At 40.4% G+C, this 18,740-nt stretch overlaps 1 protein-coding gene across 1 annotated transcript in view; it reads left to right on the top strand.

Moving 5' to 3' along the window:
• LOC102214774 (transmembrane protein 132C) overlaps positions 1–18,740 on the top strand; it is a 146,577-nt gene that overhangs the window by 54,275 nt on the left and 73,562 nt on the right. The window contains exon 3 of the mRNA XM_005729346.1: positions 13,809–13,952. Coding sequence (XP_005729403.1) covers positions 13,809–13,952 — 144 coding nt within the window. The remainder of the gene's footprint in view (positions 1–13,808; positions 13,953–18,740) is intronic.

The following is an 18,740-nucleotide window of genomic DNA, read 5'->3' as shown; positions in this document are numbered from 1 at the left end:
TATATATTTATATAGATAAATATATAGAGATATATATGCATATATGTTAGTCCGATCTGTGTTTGTAGGGAGTATGGCATTCTCACAAGGACATTGACATGATATATTTTTACCCTCTTACAATGACAATAAATGTTGTAGACTTGAACACATTTCACTGAAAATGTGAAAACTACAGATATTTTCTCCTGTATCCATTTCCATCAAATTCCATCCAGATGTTGTCATGAAATTTCTGCATTTAGCTTCATACAGGCAAAACAGACCTCTGTGCTTTAAGCAATTTGAAGACCATTTATGAGAGCTTTATAAATGTCATTCAATTTGCCATTTGTAAATACTGTAAACCAGTAGGTGGTATGTAGGTGTGATGGTTGGCACTGTTGCCTCACACTCAACGGCTGGCTTCAGTTTATATATAGTATGTTTTCCCAGTGCCTGTGTGGATCTCCCACAGTCCAAAGACATGCATGTTGGGTTGACTGGGGATTCTAAATGGGCTGGTTATCTGTCTCTCTGTGTTAGCCCTATGATAGACTGGTGTATCCCACGTCTTGCCCCATGACATCTGGGATAAACCCCAGCAACCCCATGGCGCCAAATTGTGGAAGTTGAAAATGGGTAGATGGATGTATGCCAGTAATATGGCTTACAGCCATACCACCCTGAGCATGTCTGATCCCGGAAGCTAAGCAGGGTCGAGCCTGGTTAGTACTTGGATGTCAGACCTCTTGGTAATGCCAGGTGCTGTATGCTTGTGTGTGAATGTTAGAAAGTGCTTAGGCATACATAAATGGACTGTGTGAATGCGTATGTGATTGGGTTAATGAGACTTGTAGTAGAAAGTGCTCATCTGAGTAGTAGTGCTATGCAAGAACTAGTCCATATAATATTTATCCTCTCTATATAGTAATCCATCCTTTTTACTCTGGAGCAAAGTATTAAATCAGCTGAAAAATACAGTGAAAAAACTAAAGCATGGCTTAAGAGTGAATGTGAGTGGGTTAATAATTCTAGCCTGAAAATGTGCACTATCAGTGATTAAACTAAATTTAAGTTTAATGCCATCTTTCATCACCCTGTTAAGGATAAGTGGAAGAGAATACATGGATGGACAGACACTATCCTTCATTCTTCATTGATGAGGGACTTTTCTTTATTGAACCACCAGTCTAAGGATAGAAGACATCATTTGGTCATTAAACTGTGCAGCCATTTGATGCTTTGATTTGTGATTTTTGACGAAAAAGCCAATTGACTACTCATTGCACTGCATTTGTATGTGCCCAATGCTTGGAGCAATGATAGCACCAGTGTTAATCAGTGTAACCCTTTCTCCATCAGGTCCACCAGTCTGCCATAATCTGACCTACTATATCGTGAGATTATACTGTGTACCAATCCAAATATTGGATCAGTCCTGGATGATCCGTCGAACTCAATGGAGGAAAACGCAAAGTCAAATTTTTATCCCGTGAACGCAACCTTATGTCAGATAGGTTTTACTGGAAGCAGTGTTTGCATGTGTTTGTATCCCCTATTTCCTACCCTATTTAACTGGCTAGGCTTCTTTTCAAATGGCAGCCATAGGGATCAAGCTTCTGTCTGCTACAACATGACCTCATTCCTTCAGCTATAATCTACAGCAGCAGTGTAGTAAGTTCCTGAAATCCAGCATTAAAGCAAATTGAAAATTGGAAGTTTTTAGTATCCTGTACATTTGCACAAACATCAAATATGAAAAGGAAAACCCTTGTGACACATATTTCAAATTTGTGTGTCTGAAATCCTGTGCTTGCTTCACAATCCCATGACTCAAGTAAGGATCAAAATATGCTACATGTAGGGCACCAGATTGGTAATGTTCCTGAATTTTACATTTCAAGCCTTGCATGGTGATGAGAACCAAGCTGTGATATACTGGAGGTGATTTGCTTTTGGCCACTGTGGGTGTTGCACTGTCACGCCCCTTGGTGTCATCATCCCGTTGGCCCGCTTTCATGTACACAGTCGCTGCACACACAAGGATCTCCTTGTCATTTCAGTCAATACCCACCCACATATAGCCTTTTTTCTTTATTTAGAATAACATATTCTTTGTTGCATTAAAAATAATGTGACTTAGGGAGATAATGAGAGCTTGGGGGAGATTAAAGAAACTCATTGATTGCTCTAAGCTGTAAGCGTTTGTGAATTTTATTTTTAATGAGCTACAATTTCTACATTTCCTACATTTTTAAAAGAAATAATGCATTAATTACATCTTCTTTCCTCGCTTTTATAGTATGGCTTCTCTATGGATTGCACTGTGGGCCAAAACAGCAGTCCTTTATTGTACAAAAATTGGAACATTAGTGCTATCTCATCATATTACAGTCATAGCACTCTTGAGGCCTTTGCTCAAAGAGTCATGTTTTTAGAACCCAATTTGTCTCATTTGTTTAAGTATGTGGCTGGTTGAATTTGGTCTTTAGCCATTACATTGGGAATTTTCCTTTTTTCATTGCCTCAGTTATAGAAGCCATGTGCATTTTGATCACTGTTCAGATGCTGTTTAAATGGTGCTGTGTGACAAGTGAAAAGTATACTTGAGAATGATAGGACTGCTCATTGTGAGTGTAAATTATATCAATTCAGCTGTTCAAGGATCAAAGGCCATCATGACCTTGGGACCTTTGCTATTTGCTGCAGGAAAATAATGATTTTATTAGTACTAAGATGTCCTATATTTAAGATTTGCTGTATGTATTAAACCTGGGTTTTTAAATTAAATGTTCCTTTCCCCGCTCAGGGGCTTCTCTGAATTTCACTCAAATTCATTTCTCAGTGCTCCTGCCCATGTGATTTCTCTTGATCTGTCATGGATTCTTTCGTGTCATGAGGGTATGGCCAGCTCACATTTCTAACCTCTTCTCATTTGAAGTCAGCCACACTTCTCTGACAGTTATTTCGTCATGTTCTCTTTTAAAGGCGAGAGTTTGTTCCCAGAGCTCAGGTCCAAGCTTCATATGTCAGTCATCTGCCTGCTTTTCCCTTTAATTAAAAAAAGACTGAAAGAGATGTTAGATGTTACTGCATATGAGGCATAACCACACTCTGTGTGTTATTCGGGGATGAGCTATGGATGAAGAAAGATTTTGGCTAAAGGCAATCTTGTGCTCTTCTCTCCTCTACAAGTGAAAACTGATTTTCTTGGGTAGTGCAGACCTTGTATAGCCACATGCACAAATGTGGGTAGTGTTTAGTGAAAGACAGCATCTACTCAATTAAGTAGCACTCAATACAATCCACCACAGTTTGAAATTTCTGAGTGGCACTTTAAGTTTTACTTCTGATCATCCTTGTCCCTTGATAGATTGGTAGCTTTTAACCCTCGCAGCTAACACGTCCTTATAACTAATATATATGCTGTCTAGTTTAGGATCGTATTCTGTAAAGAACGAGGTGGTCAATGCATATGGAAAAAGAAGTTGAAAAGTTAAAAACACATTTTATATGTATTGTTGGATTCATTAGTTTTACATATCTTTGATAGTGTGATTTACATATGAAAGTCCACCTTTGAATTTTTCTTATAATTGTTTCATAATTTCATAATTATTGTAAATGGCTCGGGATTTATTTAGCACTTCTCTACATTTTTATATACACTACTACATTTGACACTATGAACACTATATACACTACTACACTTGACAGTACAAGCCAGCTTCACAGAGTTCTATAGTTTATGCAAACAGTACGTGTGGCCTCAAGTGGAATTTATCCTTCAGTGAGGGTAGCACGTTTGCGGTCCACTGGGAGTCTGCGGATGACCCGTGTCCCTGCAGGGAGCTTCATTGTCAGATGGCGGCAGTGCATGTGGTACACCTGGTCTGTGGGTCAATCTTATTTGTGTTGTTGTTGGTCTATCAGAAGAAGAGCGGAGTTATAACAGACAAAGAGCTGAAGTGAAACAAGGGTTAACAACAGTGAAAAATGTCGACTGCAACCAGTGTCTGTGATTTTTGTGTTGAAATTTTTGATCTTTTAAGTTTTTTCACAGTTCTACTGTACCATTCCCATTGAATTCTGCTGTTACTCCTTTCCCTTTTCTCATCAAACCAATGTCAGCCAATTATCAGTTAGCATTTTGGAGGACTGCACGGGAGCATGTGTGCGATGGGTAAAAACCCTTCTTCTTGCTGTCTGAACAGAAATGTATACGCAGATGGACACATTTGTGCAACCCCAGTTTATGCCTAGAGACTGTTCGGTACCTTCCTGGCTGCCTCTAGGTGAAAAAGGTTGTGGCCAAATGATTGGCGATTGTTTGCTGGTTGTCACAAGCTGAAATTGGTCACACAGAGATGACAGCAGAGGTGCTGGAGGAAAAACCTCGTTGTGATTGCTTTAGTGGCTAGCAGACTGCCAAAGTTGACAATTTGCTAGCAAGATGCCAACAAGTTAGAAGACCCCCAACTTGTCTGCAAACAGTCGCCAACTATTCGTTGTGCAGTAGTGTAACTGAAAAAGTGTAATGGAGAACATTTTCTTTCAAGGTAAGAGTTGTCTAACCATTACAGCCAACATATAACAATAGGCATAACTTATACTTTATGGTCTCTGTTTTTAGTTTCTTGCACTTTTCAGTTTCACAACTCCTCAGGAAGTATTAGGCAAGTGTTTTTAGACAGGTTGGTGTCTTCAATGTAACTACAACCGACCGTGGCAATCTACTATTTTTTTGTCATCAATTTTACCTAACACTTGGAACAACCATTCGTAAACCATTTGGGAAATATACATTTTTTCCCCTAGCAGTCGTAGGTACTAGAGGGTGGCCAGCTGGTTTCTAGACCTGTTAAACTGGGGCTTTATCTAAAACGGACACTCATATTCCTTGAGAACATTTTGGCATTCAGACCGGAGGAGTCACTAGCCTTCCAGCTGAGGGCTACCTGATTTCCTGATCTCCTGATCTCCTAGTCTCCTGAGCTATAGCAGTTACCCAAAGAACTAAAAAAAATGAAGCATAACTCATGAAAACATGGTAGTTTTTTTCCCCTGTATCTTTCGCACATGGAATGGTAGAAAGAAGTGAAAATAAGAAAGGTAAAGTTAGAGGCCATTTAAGCCTTTAGTTTCAGCACTTTTCAGTTTTCACCTAATCATCATGGATGCAGATGATTAGGTGAGCGATTGATCACTTGAACAGATAAAGATGTCAATCATTCATGTCTGAATTGTTTTAAAGTCCAAAACAAATATTTATTTTTTGAACCAACAGACGTATTTGGTACGTCTTTTGGTCCCAAAATGTAAAGGTTATGGATTTGATCACCAACTGATTTTATGCACAATGATTACAAGAGACAGCAGAAACAAACCTGTGTTGGTTTTTAATACTTACCATAAAGAAAGCAAAGACAGTGCTGACAAATTGAAATTTAACCTACTGTAGTAATGGCAGAAGATGTAAGCTAAAGCCACATGAACATGACCAGTTGCTTAATCAATTCAACAGCTGAGACATTGCTACTGCTTGTGGTATATTTCTCATCAAAGCTTGGACCACAGTGGTAGAAAGACTACCTGTGAACACTTTCAGCAGCGGTCTCATACCCTATGAAGTCCTAATTACAGGTGTGCTGGACCAAAACACTGCAAACTAGGAGGGAGTTCCTGCAAACTGTCGGCTATTTGTACACACTTTTCTTAATTAACATGTTTCACTCATTAGTGCTTCAAATTGCCTGATGAAAATTTATCAACCAAGATAAGGTCATTACATAAAATTAATAAGCATGACCGATTCAAGGATGTGTGATTCATTTTTTTATGAATAAATGCAGAACACCAAAGACAGATGGAGAACTCTAGAGGTATGGAGTTGAGGTGAGGGAGGTTTGGGTGTGTAGATGCAGTGAGGAGGAGCATAATGTTTCAAAGGAAAAAGATAAAGACAGACAAAAGCAGATGGGAAAAGAGATGTGCTGAGAAAGACACAAAGGGTTGAGATGGAGAGAAACGCAGCGGCATGCATGGGTGGAGATGAGCATTGTCTGGTGTGCACTCTTTATCTGGATAGTGGTAATCTTGTCCTCAGTTCTCAACATTGCTACACACCAGCACTTTTAACTAGCTTTGATAATGGGAGGAACAGCATCAAACTCATTAATTGAATTAGCTCTCTCTTTATCTCCACATCTGCCTGTGTCCACTCGCCCCGAAAAACACTCCGCCAACAACTACTCTTCAGCTAATTGACTCAAAGCTCCTGTGCAGCCCTGTTTCATTCTCCTAATTTATTGGTCCAGGTCCCAGCCTGGTTGTGCTGTCAGGGGCTACTTTCTAATTCAATTTTACCCCGTGCTGGTGAAGATTATTTCGTTTTTGAGGACAGGGATATAGAGCAACAGAGAAAAGCCTAAAGAAAATCTAGGCTGTTATACCCAACAGCTTGTCTGTTTATATTTCATAACAGGATTTAGCTGCAGGTGTTTGAGAATTATGGAACACAGGCTGACTAAATAACCTAAATGCAATTTGGCCAATTTTACCCTTCTGTTTGTAGATTAAATTCAGCTAAAATACCTCTTTAAAATCAATTTGGAATATGCTTAACAATGAGTTTACCAACCAGAGCAATTTGCAATCTATTTGTTTCCCTTTCATTGGTTTCAAGTATATATAAGTGCTGTGACCCTACATCACCTAACACCCCTTTGTAAGAGGTGTTAGGTGATGTAGGAACCAAAGGTACTTTTTGTGACACAGCTCAAATCAAAACTGTTGTGCTCATGTTCATTTATATTCACTAAAAGTTTTCTTTTAATGCTGACTTCCCCTAATGTGTTCATTCTTAGAACAAAAATCAAAACCCTTACCTGTTCTGCGATGAAACAATTATATTATTAATAATCTCCGGCTCTCTTCCAGAGCATGATTTTGTCCTCTCTTGCTCCCCTCACCCCAACAGGTCGTGGCAGATGTCCACCCCTCCCTGAGCCTAGTTCTGCTGAGGGTTTCTTCCTGTTAAAAGGGAGTTGTTGTTTTTTTTCTCCTTAAGGGTAATACAAGGGATAATTTCTCTCCCTTTTCTTTTCATTTAAACTAAAATTATTATAACTTAGAGCTCAAAACCTTTCAGGTAGCCTCTTAATGGCACTGACATAAATTTCTGTCTCTTTTGGTTGAAAATGTATAATCAGAACACACAGCAAATGCCATTGCTATATATATAATATTCCAGTTTCTTATCCATTATCTCTCACTTTAGCTTCTTTCCACTGATGGATGTTTTCCCCATACTCTGGCCTTTTTCACCCACCCTGACACAACACCCTTCTTTTTTAATCCTCACAGCTAATCAGTTTTTCTGCTCACATACCTTTAACACCAAGATCTCCCCTGATGTTGAGACCGTTATGCTCTCAACATCACCCCCACCACCTACCTAACCTATTCTCCTCCATTATTATCAAAAGGCCATTTACACATCATGTAAGAAAGGATGCTTTTGAGTGACAGCAGGATATAATACCTGAAAGTGCAATCATTTGCTAAATGCCGTCTAGTCGTTATTATCTTGAAGTGAACTTTTCCTTTCAAGGTAATATGCTGTTCCTCATTTTCTGGGTCCTGGGTTTTTTGTTTATTCCAAATCTGTCCTGCCTCAGTTTTAACTGAGAATGTGTGTACTCTATTAAAGGTCATTAAAGGCAATTATTCCTGCATTTTTAATTTTTTCTGTCTCAAATCCTGTGACTTTCTATCCTGTCAGAGTGATTAAAATCGGACTATCGTATCCAAAGCAAGCTTTTGTTTTGAAATCTTCCTTGCTACTGCCACTGGAGGATGTTATATTACTACTGGGATCCTTGTCTTTCATTAATGGTCTTTTTTTTTCTTCCTTTTTATATGTTTTTAAAATTCATGAATAATTCAATTCAATTCAATTTAATTTCTTTATTGTCCCACAAGGGGAAATTAGTTTAGCAGCAGGATAAAAATAAACAGAGCAATAATATAAAATAATGACAATAATAGTGATAAAAAGTCAAAGGACAGTTATTTGCCATTAAGGAGACAAGATGCCATCTCCATCCATCCATCTTCTTCCGCTTTATCCGGGGCCGGGTCGCAGGGGCAGCAGCCTAAGCAGAGAAGCCCAGACCTCCCTCTCCCCAGCCACTTCCTCTAGCTTGTCCAGGGGAACACCAAGGTGTTCCCAGGCCAGCCGAGAGATATAATCTCTCCAGTGTGTCCTTGGTCTGCCCTGGGGCCTCCTACCGGTGGGACATGCCCGGAACACCAACCCCAGGAGGTGCCCATGAGGCATCCTTGTCAGATGCCCGAACCACCTCAGCTGGCTCCTTTTCGATGTGGAAGAGCAGCGGCTTTACTCTGAGCCCCTACTACTAATACTTGAACTAATCCACTTGGGGCAGGAACTCATCCCCGACCCGGAGTGGGCACTCCACCCTTTTCCGGCAGAGAGCCATGGCCTCAGATTTGGAGGTGCTGATCCTCATTCCCGCTGCTTCACACTCGGCTGCGAACCGTTCCAGTGCGAGCTGGAGGCCATCACCCGATGAAACCAACAGAACCACATCATCCGCGAAAAGCAGAGATGAGATTCTGAGGCCACCAAAGTGAAAGCCCTTCGCCACTTGGCTGCGCCTAGAAATCCTGTCCATAAAAATTATGAACAGAATTGGTGACAAAGGGCATCCCTAGTGGAGCCCATCACCCACCGGGAACGAGTCCAACTTATTGCCGGCAATGCGAACCAAGGTCTTGCAATGGTTGTATAGGAATCAAATGGCCCATAGCAATGGGTCAGACACCCCATACTCCCGTAGCACGTCCCACAGGACACCCCGAGGGACACGGTCAAATGCCTTCTCCAAGTCCACAAAACACATGTAGACTGGTTGGGCAAACTCCCATGCGCCCTCAGGTATCCTTGAGAGGATAAAGAGCTGGTCCAGTGTTCTGCGACCAGGGCGAAAACCGCATTGTTCCTCCTGTATCCGAGGTTCGACTAGCGGACAAACTCTCCTTTCCAGCACCCTGGCATAGACTTTCCCAGGGAGGCTGAGGAGTGTGATCCCCCTGTAGCTGGAACACACCCTCCGGTCCCCTTCTTAAAGATGGGGACCACCACCGCCAGTCCAGGGGTACTGCCCCTGATCTCCACGCCCTGAGGCGTGTCAACCAGGACAGCCCTACAATGTCCAGAGCCTTCAGGAATTCAGGAGACAAGATGCCGTAGGGATAAAAGAAAACTCGAGTCTTTTAGTCTTCCCCCCAGGGTCTCTTTAAAACGGCGGCCGGACGGCAACAACTCAAACTCACTGTGGTTCAAACAATTAATAATAGAAAGCGCCTTTCTAAGCACATTTCTATTGTAGATGGCCAAAATTCCATCTTGCCAGCGCCCTGAAATTTTGCTAGCAGTTTTTACCAGAAGTCTCAACCGATTCTTATTCTTCACCGTCAAGTTAGCAAACCAGGCAGCGATACAAAAGGACATCACAGATTCAATAAAACTTCTATAAAACAAAGACAACATCTCAGATGAGACATTAAAAGATTTCATTTTCCTTAAAAAGAACAGTCTTTGTTGAACTTTTTTAGTAGTGGCATCAGTTTACGGTCAAGTACCACACCTAGATATTTATAACTCTCAACGATCCCAATATCAGCAGTTAAAATAAAAAGATCTCCTAGTTAGTGATCATCAACTGTGTATTACCAGGGTGTGTGCTTAGGGAGAGAGGGATTTCCCTCCCTCTGCTTGATTATTTTTTATCTCCTGCGGGGATAAATATTCAACCCCTTCCCTCTGATTTTTAGCTCTTGAAACAGTCAACAGCACGAACATCAGTCAAATCAGAAACTGACTTTTAGCGCTTGCAATCTGTAAGAGCAGAGATGACGCTGTTTGGGGAGATCATCCAGATCTCGTTCTGCTTCACCGTTTCATGAACTCACTAAGCACAGCTGTTTCAGAGTCAAAACTATCGTTAACTAAATAAAAGAGAAGTGAAATGTATTCACAGTGGCAGGAGGCTCACCAAAAATCCTAGAAGTATTCATGCTGTGTGTCAAACAGTTGCCTGTTCGTTGACATTCGAATTCGTGACAAAGTTTAGTTATGCAGCTTCTTCTTTCAAATTGTTAACTTCCAGCACCGAAGCTGCTAACTGCAACATCCTGCAGTTATAATGGACATCTCTAGAAAAAAATACATTCACATTTTGTTGGCTTTGTTGGCAGCTGCTGTGAAGGGCTGAAAGAGATAGGAGCCACACTCCTGTGTTTAAAAAAAAAAAAGAATAGAAAAAAATAATCATTCACAAGTTTGAATCTGGAGTTCGTGAACACATAGTTATTCCATTTTTACAAATATATTAAGTCATAAACTCTAAAGTCCTGCTCCTGATATTAGCAAATGGATGTTTCCTTCTTCCCTGTATGGAGATCTTCAAATGAGAGTTAAAAAGGGGCACTTTGTAGGAAAGCCAAAGGCTGTTTTCTCCTGAATCTACTGTAGAGGAATATTTATTATTTTTTAAACTGCAGCACATTTTATTTTGACAATTTGTTTCTCATGTCATTTTCACACATTTATTAACTTCATTAACAGGCCCCTCCCTGGGCCTGCTTTCTAGGTTTTTCCTTGTTAAAACAGAGTTTTTCCTTCCCACTGTGGCCAAGCTTTTGCTTGAAGCGGGTTGTCTTATTGTTGGGGTAAGGTGGCACTTTAGAATTAAAATTGAATTGAATATGTATTGTATTCAGTTTTACTTCTCCTTGTCACAGTACCTTGACTGTTTGCACATGTGTGTTTTCCCCACCTGTGTCCACTTCCCCTAATTAACCCTGTGTGTATAAATAACTTACACCTTTCTTGTCAGAGTGTCTGTGATCTGTCCCTCTGCCCTGTGTGTGGATTTAGTTTTGCCTTGACGTTGCAAACAGCTTCAATAAACAGGTTTGCTTTATGCTTAATCCAGTCTGTCTCCTGGGGCCTTTACCTGTATGTCAATTATGGCATGTTTAACTGTTTGCACTGTTATGTTTCTCTGGATCCCCTGTGTCTTAAGAGGAAATCGTGAATAGTACTCATAATAGTATTTATTTATTTTTTTAAAAAGTTAATGGCACCTCTTTATTTTTTATTTTACCCTTTTTTTTTTAATATTGCACTGAGGCAAAACCTGTATAATCCCTTACAATAAACTGGAAATCAGAGTTAATGAAAAACGATATACAATTTTGTTGCAGGCTCTACGGTGAGTAGAAAGTGGTCCTAATAGTGTATGAAGGTGATTCAGCCTTTACTGGTGGGGCTGCTAAACTGGAACTGCTGGCATCTGAAAACATAAATGCATGCATGTATATTTTATTCAGTGTGTTGGTTTGATTGTCTGCCACCCAGTTTGGTCCAGCAGAGTGAAAAGTCTCAACAACTGTAGGCTAGATTGTCATGACATTTGGTGCAGTTGAGCTCAAAGGAGAATTCTTAATGACTTTCTGCAGCACCACTATTAGATTTCTGTTTTTGAGTGAAATATTAGATGAATTCCAATAATATTTGAAACGGGCATACTTCCCCAAGCCCCAAAGCCACAATAGTTATCCACAATAGCTGGCAATTCCTTACCTAATCATCCAGGGCAATTACCAGATTGAAATACGTAACGTACAACACCTGATCTTACAGGATGTTTGCAATGTGTTTTTGTATTCTGTTCAATTTCCTGCTGTGTAAAGTGCATTAATATTAATGCACATAGGTATTTCTTTCAGTATGCAAGATGGATGTAAGAGTGGAAGGTGTGCTGACATGTTATTTGGACTATGGCCATTCTGGTGTGTCATTTCTGAGCCTCAGTTGGGTGGAGTTGAAACCTGTCTTTTCTGACAACCTCATCTCATCTGTAAATACTCATCCCACTGATGCACGGTTTCATGGAATTAATGAGGCAGCTTCATGTGCTGATGCATGTGAAAGGAGAGCTCCCTTCAAATTGCTTTCCTTTATTGCCTCCCCCCCCCCGTTTGTCCTCCCTCCCCCAGAAATCACATTAGCCAAACCAATCTCATTTACAACATGCCATTTGTTAATTCAGCCCCCTGCTCCGACCCTATAGGAGATGCTTTGTTTTTTACGTCAAAGAGTGGATGAATTTCAGGAAAAATAGAATATTATAGTAAGAAAGAAAGAACACAGAGCACATCGACACTGTAGTGGAGTGTAATTCATCAACTACAACGTATTGATTAACTGATCATTTACTCTGAAATGCAGAGCATATTGTAAAAGTTAAGTTTGGCCAACCGCCCCCTGTAAATGCAGGTATCAGCATAAACAGACAAATCAACTTGTTGTTCAAGTTCATTTTGCACCAGCTAGAAACTGATGTGGAAAAGAAGGAAAATGCAGTGCATTTATTCTGTGAAATTGGAGTTTGAGATGTGATCAATGCAGCATACAGAATGCTGCATGAAATTAGTTGATTATTGGTCCTTTTGTAGTTCTCTGTCAGTGCTACATCTGCTTGCAAGTTTGTGGTAATTACTGTGCTGTGGCTAAGGTGACAACTTGGATACAGGGGGGCAGACAGCAATCAGCTGTCTCCTCCTAGTTATTGCCTGCGCCTTCCACACCAGCGGCCTTTATCTTTGCTCGTCAGAGGCAGCGACCAACACAAGGCCAGTTATTACCGCAGCAGCGACCATGATAAGATCAAAGGAGACTGGTTGAACATGGAAGATGTAATGACTGTTCTCTTCTAAGCACTGCTTCACAGAATGTCATGTCATCTCCCCCCGTTAACGTTCATGTTTTTTTCTTCCTTTACAAGTCTTTCAAAGATGCAGAATGAGGACAGTCTTCAATTATTTTGATGTAGGGGGAAAATTACCCAGCGCTGAAATTTTAGTGAACGAAAATGTTCCTTTTCACTTTCACTTTTTTTTCTTTTTGTTCTTCGGTGTTTTACTTTAGAGCAGCTTTCACGTGCCATCTATCTTCCTCTTCTGCTTCCTTTTCTACTTGATACATACGGCTACATTTGTGCCAAAGGTTTGAAAAAGAGCGGGTTGGCATGTTGTAAAAGAACTGGAAGTAACTTCGTGTGACAGACGAGAATGCAGAAAGCAGCTGCTGACATACTGGAAGAAGGGGAGGTCATGGTTTCTCACTATCTCAGTATCCTCCCACAGACTGTGACCATGAGTAATGGAAGTGATTGCAGGGGGGAAAAGGGTGGGACGCAGGTAGAAGTGGCATGAAAGCTGTAGATACTGGAGAGGGGAAAAAATGGACACAATTTGTCTGAAATGGTGCTTGGTGCCAAGTTGTTGCCCTTATTTTTGTTTGCAAAACAAGACTTGCCATACAAGATACTACAGTGTATTTGCTAATTCTGTTTAACTTTTGCAGAATTTAATTTAAACTCACTAACCCTGACTCCTTAGTTCAGCTAGCATGCCATCTGTCATCCTGGTGTTACGACTGCTAATAGAATAAATCTGACTTGTAAACTTTTTCAAGCATAGACCATCCAGCAGCATTCGACGGTTCTTAAGTGTTGTGCTTAACCTTTACAGTCTCTAATGTTTCAGCTGCTGATTCTTCTCATTTTTTGACTGTTAGTGGGAGTTGCCACATTTTCTTCCCCACACACACACACACACACACACACACACACACACCACCACCACCACCACCATTCTGGGATAGGCTCCATCCATTCCTTGTCATGCTCATGGATGGATGGACTTTTGACCAGTATATTTCTGTGTTTCAGGGTCAAGCTGAAAGATGGAGTGGCATTCTTGGGAGCTAGAGCCAGTAACCCAGTTATGTGGACGGTGAGTCAGGATGTCAGAAGTGAAGGTCACAGAGTTGTCACCCTGCACTGCCACAGGAAGGAGAACAGCTTCAGTCAAAGGTCCGTCTGACTCCCTCCTTCTACTGAATTAATGAGTGTGTGACTGAAATAATAACCTTACATCCCTGCTGAACAACCAAACAGCAGCACCCCGCTTGGTTTCTCAGGTGCTGAAAGAGCGATTGCAAAAAAAAAAAAAAAAAGAGTATGAAGGAGAACATTATTAAATATTAATCTTTGGCACTGCCATTCATGCAGGTTCTCAGCTAGTACCAAGTGTAGTCAATAAAATGAATTGTTTGAGGAACATAAAATCTAAGGTATGCTTGGACTTAAAGGATAATTTTGGTAATATCTGATATTTTTCTTTCTGTCTACATACCATTAGATACTTAAAAGGATATCTGAACATGTAGCATTGTAACTGCACATTAAAGTCATTCATCAAAATATATATACTTTGCCTGCAAATGCAACAAAAGCAAATGTTACACTTAAGTTTATTTTCAGCATGTTTTGCATAGGTACAATTTCTTTTAGAGGGGTTCAGGTACTGAGCACTTCGAAAAACCTCAGCCGACCCTAAATTTAGTATTGGACTTAAACACACATACATAGTCACACTGAGCATCTCAGCACACTACGCCTTCTGTGTACGCACAGCTTATTGAAATCCACTGTTACATAATGCATGATGCATTAAGTATCAGTCAAACATGAACAGTCCTGCTATGGGAAACCAAATGCACAGCTGAAAACGGTGAACAACAAATATGGTTTTCCAGTTAACATCTTGTACTATCGCAAACTTTCAAGTCTTATAAAATTAATTGAATGTCAAGTATACATACATTACATTAAGCAAGTTATTTAGACTTTGTTTTACTGCAGACACCTCTCGAGATTTCACGTTGTTGCCGTTTGGTACTGATACTTGATCCTTTGCAGCTTCTATCCAAAAATGTCTATAGCATGGTGTGATACTCTAATTACAAGCAGAGACAACTAGTGTTACATATAAAGAGGATTCAAGAAATATCAAAGAGCTGTTAGTATAAAAATCAGATTTCCAAGACAATAAGATAAACTGACACAGATGTGTAAGTATTATTGGACGTGTTAAAAACATTTTGAGATTGTGAAACCTTCATGTGCTGGTAACTAGTAATTATGCTACACTTAAGTGGTTATCAGGTAAAATGTATATAAATATTATATACTTTATATGCTGAAATCTAGCAAACCTCTAATTTACAACTATACAATGCAATTACTTAAAAGTATTTACAAGAACAAACTTAGTTAAAGTCATTATGTGTCAAAAGGATTTAAAGCACTGCATGTAGGTGATTGTTGCTCAGAGGTGGCTGTTTTCAATCAGTGAGTGATAACTGTGTGCGTGTCTCTGTGCGTGGCAGTCTACAGTACTTGACATTCACTTCTGCAGCTAAATGGCTTTAGGAAAAGACAAAGTAGCTCCACACAGGAAGTGACACACCCCACTGGCTGGATTGTTATTTCCTCCTGGGTGTCAAGGTGACGGCAGTGATGAAAGACAAGTCATCTATCATTTACATGTTTCTCTTTCACAGCCCTGCTGAGGGGAAGATACAGTGAATTATACAGGACCGCTCATATCAAGGTCATACATGTTGACTGCGTACTATACCTTGCAATTCACCACTCAGCAAAAGACTGCCTTGAAGTATTGAAATGACCACGAACCTGGGCTTTCAAGTTTTTTGGGTTATTCATCAAATTGAGTAATGTGGAAAATCTGTAACTTATTTAGTGTTCTGTTATTTACTACACCTGTGCATGAAATGACCATAACTGTAATTAAGAATCTCTTTGAGGGTTGTAAACTGGTAGACGGCAGCTGTCATGGTTTTTTTTTTCTATTTTATTGAAAAGATAAAAATAGGTGGAATACATAAAAAATAAAGGTATGTAAATAACATAAAATACACAAATCACAGTATGCTTCGTCTCCTGAGCAGGGGGATCCTATTGTCCACTGTCTCCCAGAGGTTTTTCAAATAAACTTCACTGGTCAGAGTCCCAGCTGGTGGGCTGAGACTCTATAACAAAAGAAAAAACAATCTAGAATAATTTTCACTTAAATACGTGTATAATCCTTTAACTCTCGTACTTGCTTTTGACATACTTTTTTCGTACTCATCAGTAGTATGTTCATAGTCAGGGAGACATTTTATTTGACTGCATTGACTAAAAGATATTGGTCAGATGTCCATCAACCTACTTTGCTGAGCATTAAAACAGAATCAGTAGGAGAGCTTCAAAGATGTATACCCCGAGGATGATGGCGGGGCAGTTCGACCTCAGTAGAGAGTTTGTGTGTTTTTGTCACTTCATCTGCCCACTTTCATTGGAGGTCACGAAGCAACACCACATTGCCTCCAGCAGTGTTCCCTGTCTTTTCTTGTACACATTTAGCTTTATTCTTTCCTGCTGTTATAATCTGTGTCATTGCATACTACTGTCAGTAAATGTTTTAAACATTTGGTGCCTAAAGGAGCACCTTTAATCCACCAGTTGATTAAAGTTGGAAAGTGTATGCAGATCTTCCCACAATATTTATTTTGTGTCAAAGCCAATGTAATACCAATGTCAGTGCACAGGGGAGGTGAGTCCAAGCGAGGTGAAGAAGAGAGTGCAGGCAGGGTGGAGTGGGTGGAGACGAGTGTCAGGGGAGATTTGTGACAGAAGGATGGCAGTGAAAGGAAATGTTTACAAGATGGCTGTAAGACCTACTATGATGTATAGTTTGGAGGCAGTGGCACTAAAAAGAAGACACGAGGCTGAGCTGGAAGTGGCAGTTAAAGATTTTCACTGGGAGTGACCAAGATGGACAGGATTAGAAATGAGTATATCAGAGGGACAAATCAGGTTGAGCAGTTTGGAGGCAAAGTTAGAGAGGCAAAGCTGAGATGGTCTGAAAACATGTGGAGGTGAAATAGTGGATATGCTAGACAAAGGATGTTGTTATGTAGCTTCCAGGTAGGAGGAAAGACCACAGAGCAGACTCATGGATGTAGTGAAGGAGGACATGCAGTGGGCAGGTGTGACAGAAGAGGATGCATGTGATAGGGTGAGATGGAGGCAGACCCCTAAAGAGACCAGCGGAAACAAGAAGATTTAATGTAATATAAAACCTTACAAAAGTTATAATAGCAAACATAGATTTTAGGGAATTTAGATGAAAGCATGTTTCCCTCTTAGGTAATGAAAACTGACAACATAGCCACAAAAGGGGAAGAGAGAAATCTCTGCAGCGCCATGATCTATTAAAGTCAAAGGTGGACTTGGAAGCTATTTCGAGAAGGCACAGATAATCGTGATAAATAGAGATTACAGAAATAAGCAGTAACTGTTAATGTGTCTACTCTAAATAAGTAGGGTAGTATCATGAGTTCTCAGGTCCAGTACATTTTAACTCACCATGACAAAATTTAGACTTCAGACTAAAAAATCACATTTTAATCACACGTTCATATATTGTTCTGCAGGGCGTCATAAATGTCTCTTCCAGTTTTTTCCATCACTGTCCATAGGACCAGAGTCCAAATGTATGTAGCATAGGCATTCAAACATACTAGTTGATTTTGTTTGTCGATGAGGCTTTCAGCTATCTCCAAAGCTGCAGGCCTCGTCAGCACTCCTGTTTTATGGCCTCTACCAACCCCCATCACCTCACTTCAGGCCTTCGTCCTGTGGGGGATACTTATGACTCCTCCACTCTCCATCCTCTGCAGAAAAACCCTTCTGTGGAAAGGGTGTTGGATCCAGTTATCTTTACTGCTGTTATGATCCCACCTGTTGAGTCACCTCAGCAGTCTTGTAGAAGTGGTCATGGTGCAACACCATAGCTTCTGGTTCCTGTGCTTTTCACAGAATCGTGATGCCATCCTTGGACTCCTGCGCTGTCGATGGAGCTTGGCACGCTCCCCTAATCCTTCAGGTGCCCGTCTGTTGGCCTCTGGAAAGCCCCCTTAGCACAGGTCTCATTCCAATGCAGCTTCATGGTCCTTGCTGTGGCTCCGAAATCTGATCTCATGATGGGCCCAAACGGCTCGACCTTCGACCTCAACCACTGCCTGGGCTGTCTGCTATGCCTGGAATGGTTCTTGTTTCTCACTGGGCCTCCGAAGATTTCTCAGGAGATTCCTTTCAGCAATACTCTGACTGCTGCACCTGTATTTCCTTGCTAGGAGGAAAAACCTTCTATTTGGAAAGCACGTCAACCATCATCAAACCACACTCTTTAGTTCAGTGAACTTCACTTATGGACCATCAAAGCCTCATCTGAACATGGATGCACCACTTGTATAGGTGTAATACCTGTAAATGAACTGTTAATCCCACAAATCACTGCAAAAATCATAGAAAACATAGTTTCATGTTAATTCTGGACCCCTCCTCTTGACGCATGGACACCCCCATGTGTCAACTCATCAAACCTAGATTCCTGTCTTAAAGAAAAAGGTCAGCTAGATCATGTCCCAGGCAACATCAGGGTGTCTCTGAGTTAACTGTACCTAACTTAAGCTCAGTCAGCAACAGTTTCCTATACAGTTATACATTTTTCTTTAAAGTACATCCAGCATATACAATGCTTTCTTTTGCTGTTTTAACAAGTGTACAAAATAACTTAGGTACTGTATATTAAGACTAAAACTTAATATCATATCTGCAATAATTGATATGACATAATTTGTGAACAACTAAACACTGTTGGCAAGATTTAACTATGAATAGAGTGAATTGAGTGTTCAATCAGTGACCATAAAATATATTACCTGATCTAATCACTAAAAGATAAATGCT

Source organism: Pundamilia nyererei, unplaced genomic scaffold (genome assembly GCF_000239375.1).
Source record: "Pundamilia nyererei isolate P.nyererei 1_Seehausen unplaced genomic scaffold, PunNye1.0 scaffold00032, whole genome shotgun sequence".
NCBI classification, from domain to species: Eukaryota; Metazoa; Chordata; class Actinopteri; order Cichliformes; family Cichlidae; genus Pundamilia; species Pundamilia nyererei.
The sequence above is the reverse complement of the archived record's forward strand: the minus strand, read 5'-3'. Positions and strand labels throughout refer to the sequence as shown.